Genomic DNA, 15,952 nt, shown 5'->3' with positions numbered 1-15,952 from the left:
GAGTGGTGACTTTTGTGTTTCGACTTTTATGTGGCGAGGTTGGTGTGTGTGTGTGGTGAAATGTGTGCTGAGGGTGGTATATGTGTTCAAGCACGTGGTAGTGTGTGGCGCATTTTGTGTTTGTGTTCATATCCCCGTGTGTGGTGAGTATCCCATGTCGGGGCCCCACCTTAGCAACTGTACGGTATATACTCTTTGTCGCCATCGCTCTCATTCTTTAAGTCCTCATTGTTCACATCTGGCAGCTGTCAATTTTCCTCCAACACTTTTCCCTTCACTTTTTCCCCATTATGTAGATAGGAGCAAAATTGTTTGGTGAATTGGAACGCGCGGGGTTAAAATTTCACCTCACAACATAGCCTATGACGCTCTCGGGGTCCAGACGTGTGACTGTGCAAAATTTTGTGGCTGTAGCTGCGACGGTACAGATGCCAATCCCGGACATACACACATACATACATACACACATTCAGCTTTATATATTAGATATACCTGTATGTAATCTCCTGTATATAGTATATACCTGTGTCATCTCACCTATATATAGTATATATCTGTGTGTCATCTCCTGTATATAGTATATACCTGTATGTCATCTCCTCCTATACATAGCATATACCTGTGTCATCTCCTCCTGTATATACTATATACCTGTAGGTAATCTGCTCCTGTATATAGTATATACCTGTGTGTCATCTCCTCCTGTATATAGTATATACCTGTATGTCATCTCCTCCTGTATGTAGTATGTACCTGTATGTCATCTCCTCCTCTATATAGTATATACCTGTGTGTCATCTCTCCTGTATATAGTATATATCTGTGTGTCATCTCCTCCTGTATATAGTATATACCTGTGTGTCATCTCCCCTGTAAATAGTATATACCTGTGTGTCATCTCCTGTATATAGTATATAGCTGTATGCCATCTCCTCCTGTATTAGCCCTCGTTCACACGTTATTTGGTCAGTATTTTTACCTCAGTATTTGTAAGCTAAAATGGCAGCCTGATAAATCCCCAGCCAACAGTAAGCCCACCCCCTGGCAGTATATATTAGCTCACACATACACATAATAGACTGGTCATGTGACTGACAGCTGCCGGATTCCTATATGGTACATTTGTTGCTCTTGTAGTTTGTCTGCTTATTAATCAGATTTTTATTTTTGAAGGATACCAGACTTGTGTGTGTTTTAGGGCGAGTTTCGTGTGTCAAGTTGTGTGTGTTGAGTTGCGTGTGGCGACATGCATGTAGGGACTTTTGTGAGATGAGTTTTGTGTGGCGACATGCGTGTAGCAACTTTTTGTGTGTCGAGTTGCATGTGACAGGTTAGTGTAGCAAGTTGTGTGCAGCAAGTTTTGCGCATGGCGAGTTTTGCGCGTGGCGAGTTTTATGTGTGGTGCCTTTTGAGTATGTGCAAGTTTTGTGTGAGGCAACTTTTGCATGTGTTGCAACTTTTGTGCATGTGGCAATTTTTCTGCGTGTGGCAATTTTTCTGCGTGTGCAAGTTTTGCGTGTGGCGAGTTTTGCACGTGTGGCGAGTTTTGCATGTGGAGAGTTTTGCGCGTGGCGAGTTTTGAGCGGCGACTTTTGTGTTTCTACTTTTATGTGGCGAGGTTGGTGTATGTGTGGTGAAATGTGCACTGAGGGTGGTATATGTGTTCGAGCACGTGGTAGTGTGTGGCGCATTTTGTGTGTGTGTTCATATCCCCGTGGTGGTGTGATTATCCCATGTTGGGGCCCCACCTTAGCAACTGTACAGTATATACTCTTTGGTGCCATCGCTGTCATTCTTTAAGTCCCCCTTGTTCACATCTGGCAGCTGTTAATTTGCCTCCAACACTTTTCCTTTCATTTTTTCCCCATTATGTAGATAGGGGCAAAATTGTTTGGTGACTTGGAAAGCGCGGGGTTAAAATTTCACCTCACAATATAGCTTTGACGCTCTCAGGGTCCAGACGTGTGACTGTGCAAAATTTTGTGCCTGTAGCTGCGACGCCTCCAACACTTTTCCTTTCACTTTTTCCCCATTATGTAGATAGGGGCAAAATTGTTTGGTGAATTGGAAAGCGCGGGGTTAAAATTTCACCTCACAACATAGCCTATGACGCTCTCGGGGTCCAGACGTGTGACTGTGCAAAATTTTGTGGCTGTAGCTGCTACGGTTCAGATGCCAATCCCGGACATACATACATACATACATACATACACACACACACACACATTCAGCTTTATATATTAGATAACAGTGTGGTCATATTCTGAGGTTCCCCTATATTCACAATAAGTGCGCAACCGTAGCTGTAATCAGGGTTAGCTGGTTAGGGGCCCACTCAGATGTTTCGCCCCCGCTAAGTTGAAAACCTAGCTACGCCTCTGGCACCACTCCAATAAAAGAGAAAACCGCTGGAATGGTGCAGTAAAACATCATAAGATACCATTAGCTAACATGTAATGCCAGAGCGCTGTACAGAAGGACACACTTTATGCCACTGTGCAAAGAAATCGACTGCAGAGGACACGATTCTTTTTTCCATACACTAGAGTCACAGCTCTCCATATGAATAGCAACGTACTGCTGCGCCAACCACAGCATGGCGTCACACGTGCGGCCTAGGACTGCCTGCCGCTTCCTCTTCTCTCTCTCAGACTTCTTGTTGCCAGTGCCACAGCGCCACCTCCGGGTTATAGCGGTTACTGCAGCTGTGGAGGTCTGATCGCAGCGCTGTGTCGCTCTCCAGGGCTGTAGTACCCGGCTCCCTAATCCCTGCACAACTGCCGGGAGCCGCGGCTGGGGACCGGAAGGTCTAATTCCCGGGAATCCACGTGAGTTCACAATGCGCGGAAGTTCCCTAAACCGTAGGAGAAAACTACATAACCCATGATGCACTGCGGCGCGTTGACACGTTTTCTCGCGTGGTTTCCTCTTCCAGCCCCTGCTGATATTGCCTCAGAAACCCGTCGCCCTTCCTTTTTCTCAAGATGGCTCCGAAAATAAAGAAGCAAGGTAAGAGCTGCAGGATGTGTCGGTGCGTTATACCGGGAGGACGAGGCCATTATTGGCCGCTGAGCGGTGCACAGTGCGGCGGTGGCTGCCCCGGGGATGTGTGCGGAGAGGGGAGCTCCCTGCCCGCCTCCATGCGGGTCATCTCCTCCTATATATAGTATATACCTGTATGTAATCTCCTCCTGTATATAGTATATACCTGTGTGTCATCTCACCTATATATAGTATATATCTGTGTGTCATCTCCTCCTGTATATAGTATATACCTGTATGTCATCTCCTCCTATACATAGCATATACCTGTATGTCATCTCCTCCTGTATATACTATATACCTGTAGGTAATCTGCTCCTGTATATAGTATATACCTGTTATGATCCTAGTGGTAGAGGATCTCAGGAGTTTCAGCTAAGTCCGCAAACAGAAAAACCAGCTCATAGGGAGGTGGTAACTTGGCTGACCGCATACCTGATCCTAGCCCACAACTAAAAGCAGCCGGGGAACGTACCTACGTTGATTCTAGACGTCTCGCACCAGCCGGAGAACTAACTAACCCTTTCAGAGAAAATAAGACCTCACTTGCCTCAAGAGAAAAGTACCCCAAAGTTATAATACAAGCCCCCAACAAATAATAACGGTGAGGTAAGAAGAAAAGACAAACGTAAGAATGAACTAGATTCAGCAAAGAGAGGCCCACTAATTAATAGCAGAAAATAGGAAGCGGACTTATGCGGTCAGCAAAAACCTTACAAAAATATCCACGCTGAATATCCAAGAACCCCCGCACCGACTAACGGTGTGGGGGGAGAATATCAGCCCCCTTGAGCTTCCAGCAAAATCAGGAATCACATTTTGAACAAGCTGGACAAAAATGAGAGCAATGCAAATAAACAAAAATAAGAAAGCAGAACTTAGCTTATCTTGCAAAAATCAGGAGACCAGTAGACAGGAGAGAACAGACATGGACTGAATACATCGATTACAGGCACTAGACTGAAGATCCAGGAAGTCTAAATAGGAACACCCAAGGCCTAACGAACCAGCTGAGTACCAACCTGGGGAAAGACAATCCAAGTGCCATACCGCTAGTGACCACAAGAGGGAGCCAAGAAATATAGTTCACAACAGTACCCCCCCTTTAAGGAGGGGTCACCGAACCCTCACCAAGACCACCAGGGCGATCAGGATGAGCAGCGTGAAAGGCACGAACCAAATCGGCCGCATTAACATCAGAGGCAACCACCCAGGAATTATCCTCCTGACCATAGCCCTTCCATTTGACCAGATACTGAAGCCTCCGTCTAGAGAGACGAGAATCCAAGATCTTCTCCACCACGTACTCCAACTCGCCCTCAACCAACACCGGAGCAGGAGGCTCAACAGCAGGAACCACAGGCACAACGTACCGCCGTAACAAAGACCTATGGAACACATTGTGAATGGCAAACGACACCGGAAGATCCAAACGAAAAGACACCGGGTTAAGGACTTCCAAAATTTTATAAGGACCAATAAAGCGAGGCTTAAACTTAGGAGAGGAAACCTTCAGAGGGACATACCGAGAAGACAACCAAACCAAATCCCCAACACGAAGTCGGGGACCCACACCGCGGCGGCGGTTGGCAAAACGCTGAGCGTTCTCCTGTGACAACTTCAAGTTGTCCACCACATGATTCCAAATCCGCTGCAACCTATCCACCACGGAATCCACCCCAGGACAGTCAGAAGGCTCAACATGACCCGAGGAAAAACGAGGATGAAAACCAGAGTTGCAGAAAAATGGCGAAACCAAAGTAGCGGAACTAGCCCGATTATTGAGGGCAAACTCAGCCAATGGCAAGAAGGTCACCCAATCATCCTGATCCGCAGAAACAAAACATCTCAAATAAGCCTCCAGCCTCTGATTAGTTCGCTCCGTTTGGCCATTAGTCTGAGGATGAAAGGCAGATGAAAACAACAAATCAATGCCCATCTTAGCACAAAAAGATCGCCAGAATGTGGACACAAACTGGGATCCTCTGTCAGACACGATATTCTCAGGAATGCCGTGCAAACGAACCACATTCTGAAAGAACAAAGGAACCAGATCGGAAGAGGAAGGCAACTTAGGCAAGGGCACCAAATGGACCATCTTGGAAAAACGATCACACACCACCCAGATGACAGACATTCCTTGAGACACCGGAAGATCTGAAATGAAATCCATGGAAATGTGTGTCCAAGGCCTCTTCGGGATGGGCAAGGGCAAAAGCAACCCGCTGGCACGAGAACAGCAAGGCTTAGCCCGAGCACAAGTCCCACAGGACTGCACAAAAGAACGCACATCCCGCGACAAGGAAGGCCACCAAAAGGACCTAGCCACCAAATCTCTGGTACCAAAAATCCCAGGATGCCCTGCCAACACCGAGGAACGAACCTCGGAAATAACTCTGCTGGTCCATTTATCAGGAACAAACAGTCTATCAGGTGGGCAAGGGTCAGGTCTACCAGCCTGAAATCTCTGCAACACACGTCGCAAATCAGGAGAAATGGCCGACAAGATTACTCCCTCTTTCAGAATACCAGCTGGCTCTGAGACTCCAGGAGAGTCAGGCACAAAGCTCCTAGAAAGAGCATCAGCCTTCACATTCTTCGAACCAGGCAGGTATGAGACCACAAAGTCAAAACGGGAGAAAAACAATGACCAACGAGCCTGTCTAGGATTCAGGCGCTTAGCAGACTCGAGATACATCAGATTTTTGTGATCAGTCAAGACCACCACACGATGCTTAGCTCCCTCGAGCCAATGACGCCACTCCTCAAATGCCCACTTCATAGCCAACAACTCCCGATTACCAACATCATAGTTCCGCTCAGCAGGCGAAAATTTCCTAGAAAAAAAAGGACATGGTCTCATCACAGAGCAACCAGAGCCTTTCTGCGACAAAACAGCCCCTGCACCGATCTCAGAAGCATCCACTTCAACCTGAAAGGGAAGTGAGACATCAGGCTGGCACAAAACAGGCGCCGAAGTAAACCGGCGCTTCAGCTCCCGGAAGGCCTCCACGGCTACAGCAGCCCAATTAGCAACATCAGAACCTTTCTTGGTCATATCCGTCAAAGGTTTAACAACGCTAGAAAAGTTAGCAATAAAACGACGGTAGAAATTAGCAAAACCCAAGAACTTCTGAAGACTCTTAACAGACGTGGGTTGAGTCCAATCATGAATAGCTCGGACCTTGACTGGGTCCATCTCCACAGTAGAAGGGGAGAAAATAAAACCCAAAAAGGAAACCTTCTGCACTCCAAAGAGACACTTTGAGCCCTTCACAAACAAAACAATATCACGCAAAACCTGAAACACCATCCTGACCTGCTTTACATGAGAATCCCAATCATCAGAAAAAAACAGAATATCATCCAGATAAACAATCATAAATTTATCTAGATACTTCCGGAAGATGTCATGCATAAAGGACTGAAACACTGAAGGAGCATTAGAGAGCCCAAAAGGCATCACCAAGTACTCAAAATGACCTTCGGGCGTATTAAACGCAGTTTTCCATTCATCTCCCTGCTTAATGCGCACAAGGTTGTACGCACCACGAAGATCTATCTTGGTGAACCAACTGGCACCCTTAATCCGAGCAAACAAGTCCGACAATAGTGGCAAAGGATACTGAAATTTAACCGTGATTTTATTCAGAAGCCGGTAGTCTATACAAGGTCTCAAAGACCCGTCTTTCTTGGCTACAAAAAAGAATCCCGCACCAAGAGGGGAAGAGGATGGACGAATATGTCCCTTCTCCAAAGACTCCTTTATATAAGAAGGCATCGCGGCATGCTCAGGTACAGACAGATTAAATAATCGTCCCTTAGGAAATTTACTACCAGGAATCAAATCTATAGCGCAGTCACAGTCCCTATGAGGAGGAAGAGCACTGGACCTGGACTCACTGAATACATCCTGATAGTCCAACAAATACTCAGGAACTTCAGGAGTAGAAGAAGCAATAGACACCGACGGGGAATCGCAATGAATTCCCTGACAACCCCAACTTGTCACAGACATAGCCTTCCAATCCAAAACTGGATTATGGGTCTGTAACCATGGCAGACCTAAAACGACCAAATCATGCATTTTATGCAGAACAAGAAAACGAATCACCTCCCGATGTTCAGGAGTCATGCACATGGTCACTTGTGTCCAATACTGCGGTTTATTCTCCGCCAATGGCGTAGCATCAATTCCTCTAAGAGGAATAGGATTTTCTAAAGGCTCCAGGACAAAACCACAGCGCTTGGCAAATGACAAGTCCATAAGACTCAGGGCAGCACCTGAATCCACAAATGCCATAACAGGGTAGGAAGACAATGAGCAAATTAAAGTCACAGACAAAATAAACTTAGGCTGCAAATTACCAATGGCGACAGGACTAACAACCTTTGTTAGGCGTTTAGAGCATGCTGAGATAACATGTGTAGAATCACCACAGTAAAAACACAACCCATTCTGACGTCTATGATTTTGCCGTTCGGTTCTAGTCTGAATTCTATCACATTGCATTAAGTCAGGTGTCTGTTCAGACAACACCGCCAGAGGATTAGCGGATTTGCGCTCCCGCAAACGCCGATCAATCTGAATGGCCAGAGCCATAGAATCATTCAGACTTGTAGGAATGGGAAAACCCACCATCACATTCTTAATGGCTTCAGAAAGGCAATTTCTGAAATTTGCGGCCAGAGCACATTCATTCCATTGAGTAAGCACGGACCATTTACGAAATTTTTGGCAATACACTTCAGCTTCATCCTGGCCCTGAGAGATAGCCAGAAAAGCTTTTTCTGCCTGAATTTCAAGATTGGGCTCCTCATAAAGCAATCCGAGTGCCAGAAAAAACGCATCAATATTTGCCAATGCCGGATCTCCTGGCGCCAATGAGAAAGCCCAATCCTGAGGGTCGCCACGCAAGAAGGAGATAACAATTTTAACTTGCTGAGCTGAGTCTCCAGACGAACGAGGTCTCAAAGATAGAAACAATTTACAATTATTCCTAAAATTCCTAAATTTAAATCGATCTCCAGAGAACAGCTCAGGAATAGGTATCTTAGGCTCTGACATAGGACTACTAGTAACAAAATCCTGAATGCCCTGCACTCGTGCAGCAAGCTGATCCACACTAGTAATCAGAGTCTGAACATTCATGTCTGCAGCAGAGCTTCAAGCCACTCAGAGAAAAAGGGGAAGAAGAAAAAAAAAACAAAAAAAAAAACTCAGAACTTCTTTTCTTTTAATCCCGCTTCTGCAATGCATTAAATATTCACTAAGGCCTGGAATACTGTTATGATCCTAGTGGTAGAGGATCTCAGGAGTTTCAGCTAAGTCCGCAAACACAAAAACCAGCTCATAGGGAGGTGGTAACTTGGCTGACCGCATACCTGATCCTAGCCCACAACTAAAAGCAGCCGGGGAACGTACCTACGTTGATTCTAGACGTCTCGCACCAGCCGGAGAACTAACTAACCCTTTCAGAGAAAATAAGACCTCACTTGCCTCAAGAGAAAAGTACCCCAAAGTTATAATACAAGCCCCCAACAAATAATAACGGTGAGGTAAGAAGAAAAGACAAACGTAAGAATGAACTAGATTCAGCAAAGAGAGGCCCACTAATTAATAGCAGAAAATAGGAAGCGGACTTATGCGTTCAGCAAAAACCCTACAAAAATATCCACGCTGAATATCCAAGAACCCCCGCACCGACTAACGGTGTGGGGGGAGAATATCAGCCCCCTTGAGCTTCCAGCAAAATCAGGAATCACATTTTGAACAAGCTGGACAAAAATGAGAGCAATGCAAATAAACAAAAATAAGAAAGCAGAACTTAGCTTATCTTGCAAAAATCAGGAGACCAGTAGACAGGAGAGAACAGACATGGACTGAATACATCGATTCCAGGCACTAGACTGAAGATCCAGGAAGTCTAAATAGGAACACCCAAGGCCTAACGAACCAGGTGAGTACCAACCTGGGGAAAGACAATCCAAGTGCCATACCGCTAGTGACCACAAGAGGGAGCCAAGAAATATAGTTCACAACAATACCTGTGTGTTATCTCCTTCTGTATATAGTATATACCTGTATGTCATCTCCTGCTGTATGTAGTATGTACCTGTATGTCATCTCCTCCTCTATATAGTATATACCTGTGTGTCATCTCCCCTGTATATAGTATATACCTGTATGTCATCTCCTCCTGTATGTAGTATGTACCTGTATGTCATCTCCTCCTCTATATAGTATATACCTGTGTGTCATCTCCCCTGTATATAGTATATACCTGTATGTCATCTCCTCCTGTATGTAGTATGTACCTGTATGTCATCTCCTCCTCTACAGTATATACCTGTGTGTCATCTCCCCTGTATATAGTATATACCTGTATGTCATCTCCTCCTGTATGTAGTATGTACCTGTATATCATCTCCTCCTCTATAGTATATACCTGTGTGTCATCTCTCCTGTATATAGTATATATCTGTGTGTCATCTCCTCCTGCATATAGTATATACCTGTGTGTCATCTCCCCTGTAAATAGTATATACCTGTGTGTCATCTCCTCCTGTATATAGTATATATCTGTATGTCATCTCCTCCTGTATTAGCCCTCGTTCACACGTTATTTGGTCAGTATTTTTACCTCAGTATTTGTAAGCTAAATTGGCAGCCTGATAAATCCCCAGCCAACAGTAAGCCCACCCCCTGGCAGTATATATTAGCTCACACATACACATAATAGACTGGTCATGTGACTGACAGCTGCCGGATTCCTATATGGTACATTTGTTGCTCTTGTAGTTTGTCAGCTTATTAATCAGATTTTTATTTTTGAAGGATACCAGACTTGTGTGTGTTTTAGGGCGAGTTTCGTGTGTCAAGTTGTGTGTGTTGAGTTGCGTGTGGCGACATGCATGTAGCGACTTTTGTGAGATGAGTTTTGTTTGGTGACATGCGTGTAGCAACTTTTTGTGTGTCGAGTTGCATGTGACAGGTTAGTGTAGCAAGTTGTGTGCAGCAAGTTTTGCGCATGGCGAGTTTTGCGCGTGGCGAGTTTTATGTGTGGTGCCTTTTGAGTATGTGCAAGTTTTGTGTGAGGCAACTTTTGCATGTGTTGCAACTTTTGTGCATGTGGCAATTTTTCCGCATGTGCAAGTTTTGCGTGTGGCGAGTTTTCCATGAGGTGAGTTTTGCACGTGTGGCGAGTTTTGCATGTGGAGAGTTTTGCGCGTGGCGAGTTTTGAGCGGCGACTTTTGTGTTTCAACTTTTATGTGGCGAGGTTGGTGTATGTGTGGTGAAATGTGCGCTGAGGGTGGTATATGTGTTTGAGCACGTGGTAGTGTGTGGCGCATTTTGTGTGTGTGTTCATATCCCCGTGGTGGTGTGGTGAGTATCCCATGTCGGGGCCCCACCTTAGCAACTGTACAGTATATACTCTTTGGCGCCATCGCTCTCATTCTTTAAGTCCCCCTTGTTCACATCTGGCAGCTGCTAATTTGCCTCCAACACTTTTCCTTTCACTTTTCCCCATTATGTAGATAGGGGCAAAATTGTTTGGTGAATTGGAAAGCGCGGGGTTAAAATTTCACCTCACAACATAGCCTATGACGCTCTCGGGGTCCAGACGTGTGACTGTGCAAAATTTTGTGGCTGTAGCTGCGACGGTGCAGATGCCAATCCCGGACATATATATACACATACATACATACACACATTCAGCTTTATATATTAGATAACAGTAGGGTCACATTCTGAGGTTCCCCTATATTCACAATAAGAGTGCGCAACCGTAGCTGTAATCAGGGTTAGCTGGTTAGGGGCCCACTCAGATGTTTCGCCCCCGCTAAGTTGAAAACCTAGCTACGCCTCTGGCACCACTCCAATAAAAGAGAAAACCGCTGGAATGGTGCAGTAAAACATCATAAGATACCATTAGCTAACATGTAATGCCAGAGCGCTGTACACAAGGACACACTTTATGCCACTGTGCAAAGAAATCGACTGCAGAGGACACGATTCTTTTTTCCATACACTAGAGTCACTGTTCTCCATATGAATAGCAACGTACTGCTGCGCCAACCACAGCATGGCGTCACACGTGCGGCCTAGGACTGCCTGCCGCTTCCTCTTCTCTCTCTCAGACTTCTTGTTGCCAGTGCCACAGCGCCACCTCCGGGTTATAGCGGTTACCGCAGCTGTGGAGGTCTGATCGCAGCGCTGTGTCGCTCTCCAGGGCTGTAGTACCCGGCTCCCTAATCCCTGCACAACTGCCGGGAGCCGCGGCTGGGGACCGGAAGAGGTCTAATTCCCGGGAATCCACGTGAGTTCACAATGCGCGGAAGTTCCCTAAACCGTAGGAGAAAACTACATAACCCATGATGCACTGCGGCGCGTTGACACGTTTTCTCGCGTGGTTTCCTCTTCCAGCCCCTGCTGATATTGCCTCAGAAACCCGTCGCCCTTCCTTTTTCTCAAGATGGCCCCGAAAGTAAAGAAGCAAGGTAAGAGCTGCGGGATGTGTCGGTGCGTTATACCGGGAGGACGAGGCCATTATTGGCCGCTGAGCGGTGCACAGTGCGGCGGTGGCTGCCCCGGGGATGTGTGCGGAGAGGGGAGCTCCCTGCCCGCCTCCATGCGGGTCATGCCTGGGAGGCCTGGAAGCGGCCTCCGCCGCGTGTGCCGGGCCGGAGCCCACGGGTGAGGAGCCGGCGGCCATAGAGCCAGCGGCCACAGGTGAGGAGCCCACAGATAAGGCCACAGATCCGGCGGCCGGTACACGTGATGTGATCAGCGATCAAAGTATGAGCCCCGTGATTCCAGCATGATACTGATGTACCGGCCGGGGGCTGCACGCAGGGAGCGGCTGGAGCTCTGGAGGCCGCTGGATGGTCTGAGCTGCACTTGTATGATGGATCCTGGGCCACAGTCACCTTCCTTCATGAAGATCTTTTCTTTGCACTTCCCTTTTGGTCTCCAGACTAATCTCCGCATATAAGTGCAACCTGGACAAAAGCGGGACTCCTCACCAAAGAGGACAGCCCTCCATTACAGTCTCTGCACCCTGAAAGCGGTGCTTAATGGTGAGGCGTTCATGATGGAGCGTCACTCTGGTCTATGGGGTGGATAATGTACAGCAGCAGGGCTCTGCTACTCTTCATTCCAGTTGGAGTTACCAGTAGTGGTCATTTCTCTAAAGTGTCCCAGGAGATCTTTTCAAACACGATGGCGCCAGGCCACATGTTGCTCCTGCTACTGTGAGCAGCCAGTGTGGCCTAAACATGCTACCGTGGCCTGCAGCATCTCCGGGCTTGACTCCCATTAAGCACATCTGGGACGCCATTGGTCAACATTTGCAAAGGGAGCCGCCAGCAGCGGATCTTGATGATTTGCCCACTCAGTGAGGCAGAACACTCCTCAGACGACAATTAATAACGTCCATTGATGGCAGTCAAGGTGTGTTAAGTGTGCTCATACCCCATACTGAATAAATGAAGAAAAGGTTTGGAAAAATGTCTCTCCCTTTTTTTTTTTTTTTTTTTACTCATCATTTGCATATCATTAACATGTCTGTCCATCCTGTGATTTCCACCCACGACTTTTCCTATGGAGCTGGCGACTTTCTAGCATGTTATCACTGAGTAATTGCTGCTTTAGTTACACCCACTGTGTATATAGTGGTTTCTGTGTAGATTGCATTCACAGGTGGAATAACCAGTGAAGACTTGATATAGATATATATATATTTTTTCTTTTTCAGGCTTTAAATGTTAAAATTATCCCACATGAATGTTAAACTTAATCTGAATTATTATTATTATTTTTATTCATTAGCTGTCCCCCCTAAAACTGAAGCAAAGTCTAAGGCTCTTAAGGCCAAGAAGGCTGTGCTGAAGGGAGTACACAGTCACAAGAAGAAGAAAATCCGGACCTCCCCTACATTCCGGAGGCCGAAGACCCTGAGGCTTAGGAGGCAACCCAAGTACCCCAGGAAAAGTGCTCCCACCAGGAACAAGTATGTTGTCCTGTAATCCGGGGTGTCCAGTTTGCAGTGTCGGACACCCACATATCATGGGGGTGGTGTTTATAGAAGTTGCTGCAAAGGAGTAGTGTCATTTCCTTCAGACACCAGTCTGATCACAGCTGTCTTTTTTCCTTGCACTTAGGAATTTGATAGCTGCATGCCACCTGGATGTCTTTGGCAATTACTCCATATTTTTGTCTCCCCCATGTATTATTGGGCTTTTCACTCATGTTTTAGGCACAAATGATGTATTTTATAGCGATCAAAGCCTGAGTGTCTGTGATTGCACTTATTTTTGCTGATGTGCCTTATTCACACGCTACAGCCATGTTTGCAGTTTTGAAAGAATTGTGGGAAGAACCCACATAATACGACCGCAATGTGTAAAGACGTCCTCAGCTCCACTCCCGAAGGTCTCATGATGCTCTCCAGATTGTTATTTAGAGGGAACTTATTAGGTTTCCTCATTCAAGAAAGCACAACCACCATGTTTCCAGGTGTTCAATTTGCTTTCTAACAACCAGTCCTAGGTATCCGCTCTTATTCAATAGGAGCTGCTCAGCAGGATCCGGCAGCAGCCACTAAGCATTGAACAGTGCCGCCATGTTCAGAGTTTACATCCGGCTGCTGTTCGAGCTGAAAACCAGATGATCGGTGGGGTTACCGGGTGTTGGACCCCAGCGATATGATACCAATGATCGCTCCTCCTGTGGTTAGGACAGCCATGTTATATTCCCCTTATGCATAAAGATGAGGAAAGCTGGCTTTCCTTTCATTTCAATCAGTGTCCGTTTTGTCAGAATATAATTTAGTTTTGGATGTTGTATTGTCAATACTTGTTGGCTTGTTTCCTGCCCCACTAAGTTACTGCACTGGAATGGTGTCAATTTTATTGGAATTGTATGAAATGTGGTGGTCTGATAAGGTATTAATAATGCAGACTGCTGACAGGTCACTGATCCCTCACTGACCTGCCCCTAGTCTATATAAGGAATATATGTACATACTGTAATAGAGAAAAAAAAAAAACCTGCAGGCAGGTATAAGCATTGGCACCTGCGCTGCAGCATAATCTCATGTCTTGGCCACAAACTAATACTGCCATCTCTGCAAGTGAACACCAGCTGGTCGGTGGGGGTGTCGGACCCTGACCAGAGGTTGATTACTTATCCTAAGGATGGTAGTGGACAACCTCTTTAATGTTGTTTTGGTAAAATTTGTGCACCCTGTTGTGGCTAACATTTGTAGAGTGGGCAGAATATATAAAATACAACTAGCTAGTGTTTTCTTTCTGTTTTTTTTTTTTCCTGGGAGAATTTTTCTCGAATAGTTCTCATTGTTGTTCTTGTGTTTTTAGGCTTGACCATTATGCCATAATCAAGTTCCCACTTACCACAGAGTCAGCCATGAAGAAGATTGAAGACAATAACACTCTAGTTTTCATTGTTGACGTCAAAGCCAATAAGCACCAGATCAAGCAGGCCGTGAAGAAACTGTACGACATTGATGTGTCCAAAGTGAACACCCTCATCAGGTGAGAGCTCAGAGCGATGAGCGTGTACATATGCCAACATATGCACATGATGGAAACCATATCCTGGCTGATCACTGTGATGTTTCCAAAGGAACCACTGATGCATGAGTAGACCTGAAGCAATGTATACATGTAGGATATACACTTTTGACTTCAGATTTTTTTTATTTTTTTGTTTTCTCCAGGCCTGATGGTGAAAAGAAGGCATACGTGCGCCTTGCACCAGATTATGATGCCCTTGATGTTGCCAACAAGGTAAATTCTGATCATATTCTCTAATGGCTGCATTAAATATCTGTAAGCGTCATAGTTGCCTTTCAGAAGTGTCGGTTCGGGGGGCACTTTTTTTTTTTTTTTTTTTCCCCTGAATTAAACCGCCTCCCAGCCATCAGTCAGCCCCTCAGTGCGCTGCTTCCTGTCTTCAGTCACATACCCGGCGCTGTGCTTTTCTTTTTCGGGCATGCGCAGTTTGCGCTGCCCTTCAACTCACATCACTTGATCTCTTCATGTCGCGTGTAGCCGAGGGCCAAGATCTTGCCCTGCAGTGTGTTCTGATTTATTCACACTGCAGGGCTGGGAATCTTGGGCATGGGCAATCAGACAGAACAACTGCACATGTTATATGTTCACACCTTCAGAGTCCCCTTCAGTCTCACATTTGATGAGGGAGGGTGCAGGTCTGCTCTGATGACCCAGTGCCCATCACATAGACCCTCCTGTATATGGAGCCAATATTTGTGGATCAGCCCAATTATTTGTCACGTTTGGCTAGACCTCTCAAGCCTCGTAATAATTTGGGACATCTCTGTGCATATGATGGAAACTTGCATTGTCTGAATACATTGATGTGTTCAAAGGAACCACTGATGCACTATAGTCCCTGCTATGACTGATTAATGAAGGTTTTTCTCTACACATCCTATAGCAGCAGGCTTTGAATTTTTTTCTTACAATAAAAAAATCTTTCTTTTATTTTACAGATTGGCATCATCTAAACACGAGGCAAGATGTTCTGTACAGAAATAAATAAAATAAACCAATACTATTTTTTTTTCTGTGTTTTTGTGAATAGTAATTTATAATGCGTACAATGCACAAGGGATATGATTGGTGATCAAAACGCATGGTCACAAAAGACTGCATACTGGCTGGGCATTACTACAGCACAAGTATGGATGTTGGCTCTTTTACAGCAAACTACGATCTGACATTTCCTAGTTAGTGTATTGTACATGTATGTAGTTTCTGTGGTCATTATGTGATGGCTAACCATGTCTTGCTCATGGTACAATCATCACATGTCTGGCCTTAATGACATGGTGCTAATAAAATGTGGAATACATCAAAGCAACC

General features: G+C 45.7%; 1 protein-coding gene and 3 non-coding genes across 5 annotated transcripts; all 4 read left to right on the top strand.

Annotated features, from left to right (window-relative positions):
- The first annotated feature begins 2,969 nt into the window (after window positions 1-2,969).
- Window positions 2,970-15,639, top strand: RPL23A (ribosomal protein L23a). Of its 2 annotated transcripts, none has more exons than XM_077294345.1 (5): window positions 2,970-3,009; window positions 12,876-13,056; window positions 14,423-14,599; window positions 14,785-14,854; window positions 15,580-15,639. In XM_077294345.1, exons 1-5 carry the CDS (start codon window positions 2,985-2,987, stop codon window positions 15,592-15,594), a joined length of 468 nt encoding a protein of 155 aa, XP_077150460.1. In that variant the 5' UTR covers window positions 2,970-2,984; the 3' UTR covers window positions 15,595-15,639. The 2 variants fall into 2 exon arrangements, with proteins under 2 accessions (XP_077150460.1, XP_077150459.1); XM_077294344.1 differs by lacking the exon at window positions 2,970-3,009 and adding an exon at window positions 11,456-11,545.
- LOC143764105 (small nucleolar RNA Z17) lies at window positions 13,302-13,373 on the top strand. Its single transcript, XR_013213065.1, has one exon. It is a non-coding gene; the product is annotated as a small nucleolar RNA Z17 (small nucleolar RNA).
- On the top strand, window positions 14,640-14,705 carry LOC143764100 (small nucleolar RNA SNORD42). The gene has a single exon (XR_013213061.1). It is a non-coding gene; the product is annotated as a small nucleolar RNA SNORD42 (small nucleolar RNA).
- On the top strand, window positions 15,407-15,471 carry LOC143764099 (small nucleolar RNA SNORD42). The gene has a single exon (XR_013213060.1). It is a non-coding gene; the product is annotated as a small nucleolar RNA SNORD42 (small nucleolar RNA).
- Window positions 15,640-15,952: the final 313 nt, after the last annotated feature.

The sequence above is a fragment of the Ranitomeya variabilis genome, chromosome 3 (genome assembly GCF_051348905.1).
Source record: "Ranitomeya variabilis isolate aRanVar5 chromosome 3, aRanVar5.hap1, whole genome shotgun sequence".
In the NCBI taxonomy this organism is placed as follows: Eukaryota; Metazoa; Chordata; class Amphibia; order Anura; family Dendrobatidae; genus Ranitomeya; species Ranitomeya variabilis.
Note: the sequence above shows the minus strand (reverse complement) of the source record. Positions and strands in the feature narration are given on the sequence as shown.

What these genes read in the sequence shown, in the direction of transcription:
- RPL23A (XM_077294345.1), top strand. Translation starts at nt 2,985, where the DNA reads ATGGCTCCGAAAATAAAGAAGCAAG. An exon ending in AGTGCTCCCACCAGGAACAA is followed by an intron (nt 13,057 to 14,422) that starts GTATGTTGTCCT and finishes TTGTGTTTTTAG; the next exon opens with GCTTGACCATTATGCCATAA. An exon ending in AAAGTGAACACCCTCATCAG is followed by an intron (nt 14,600 to 14,784) that starts GTGAGAGCTCAG and finishes TGTTTTCTCCAG; the next exon opens with GCCTGATGGTGAAAAGAAGG.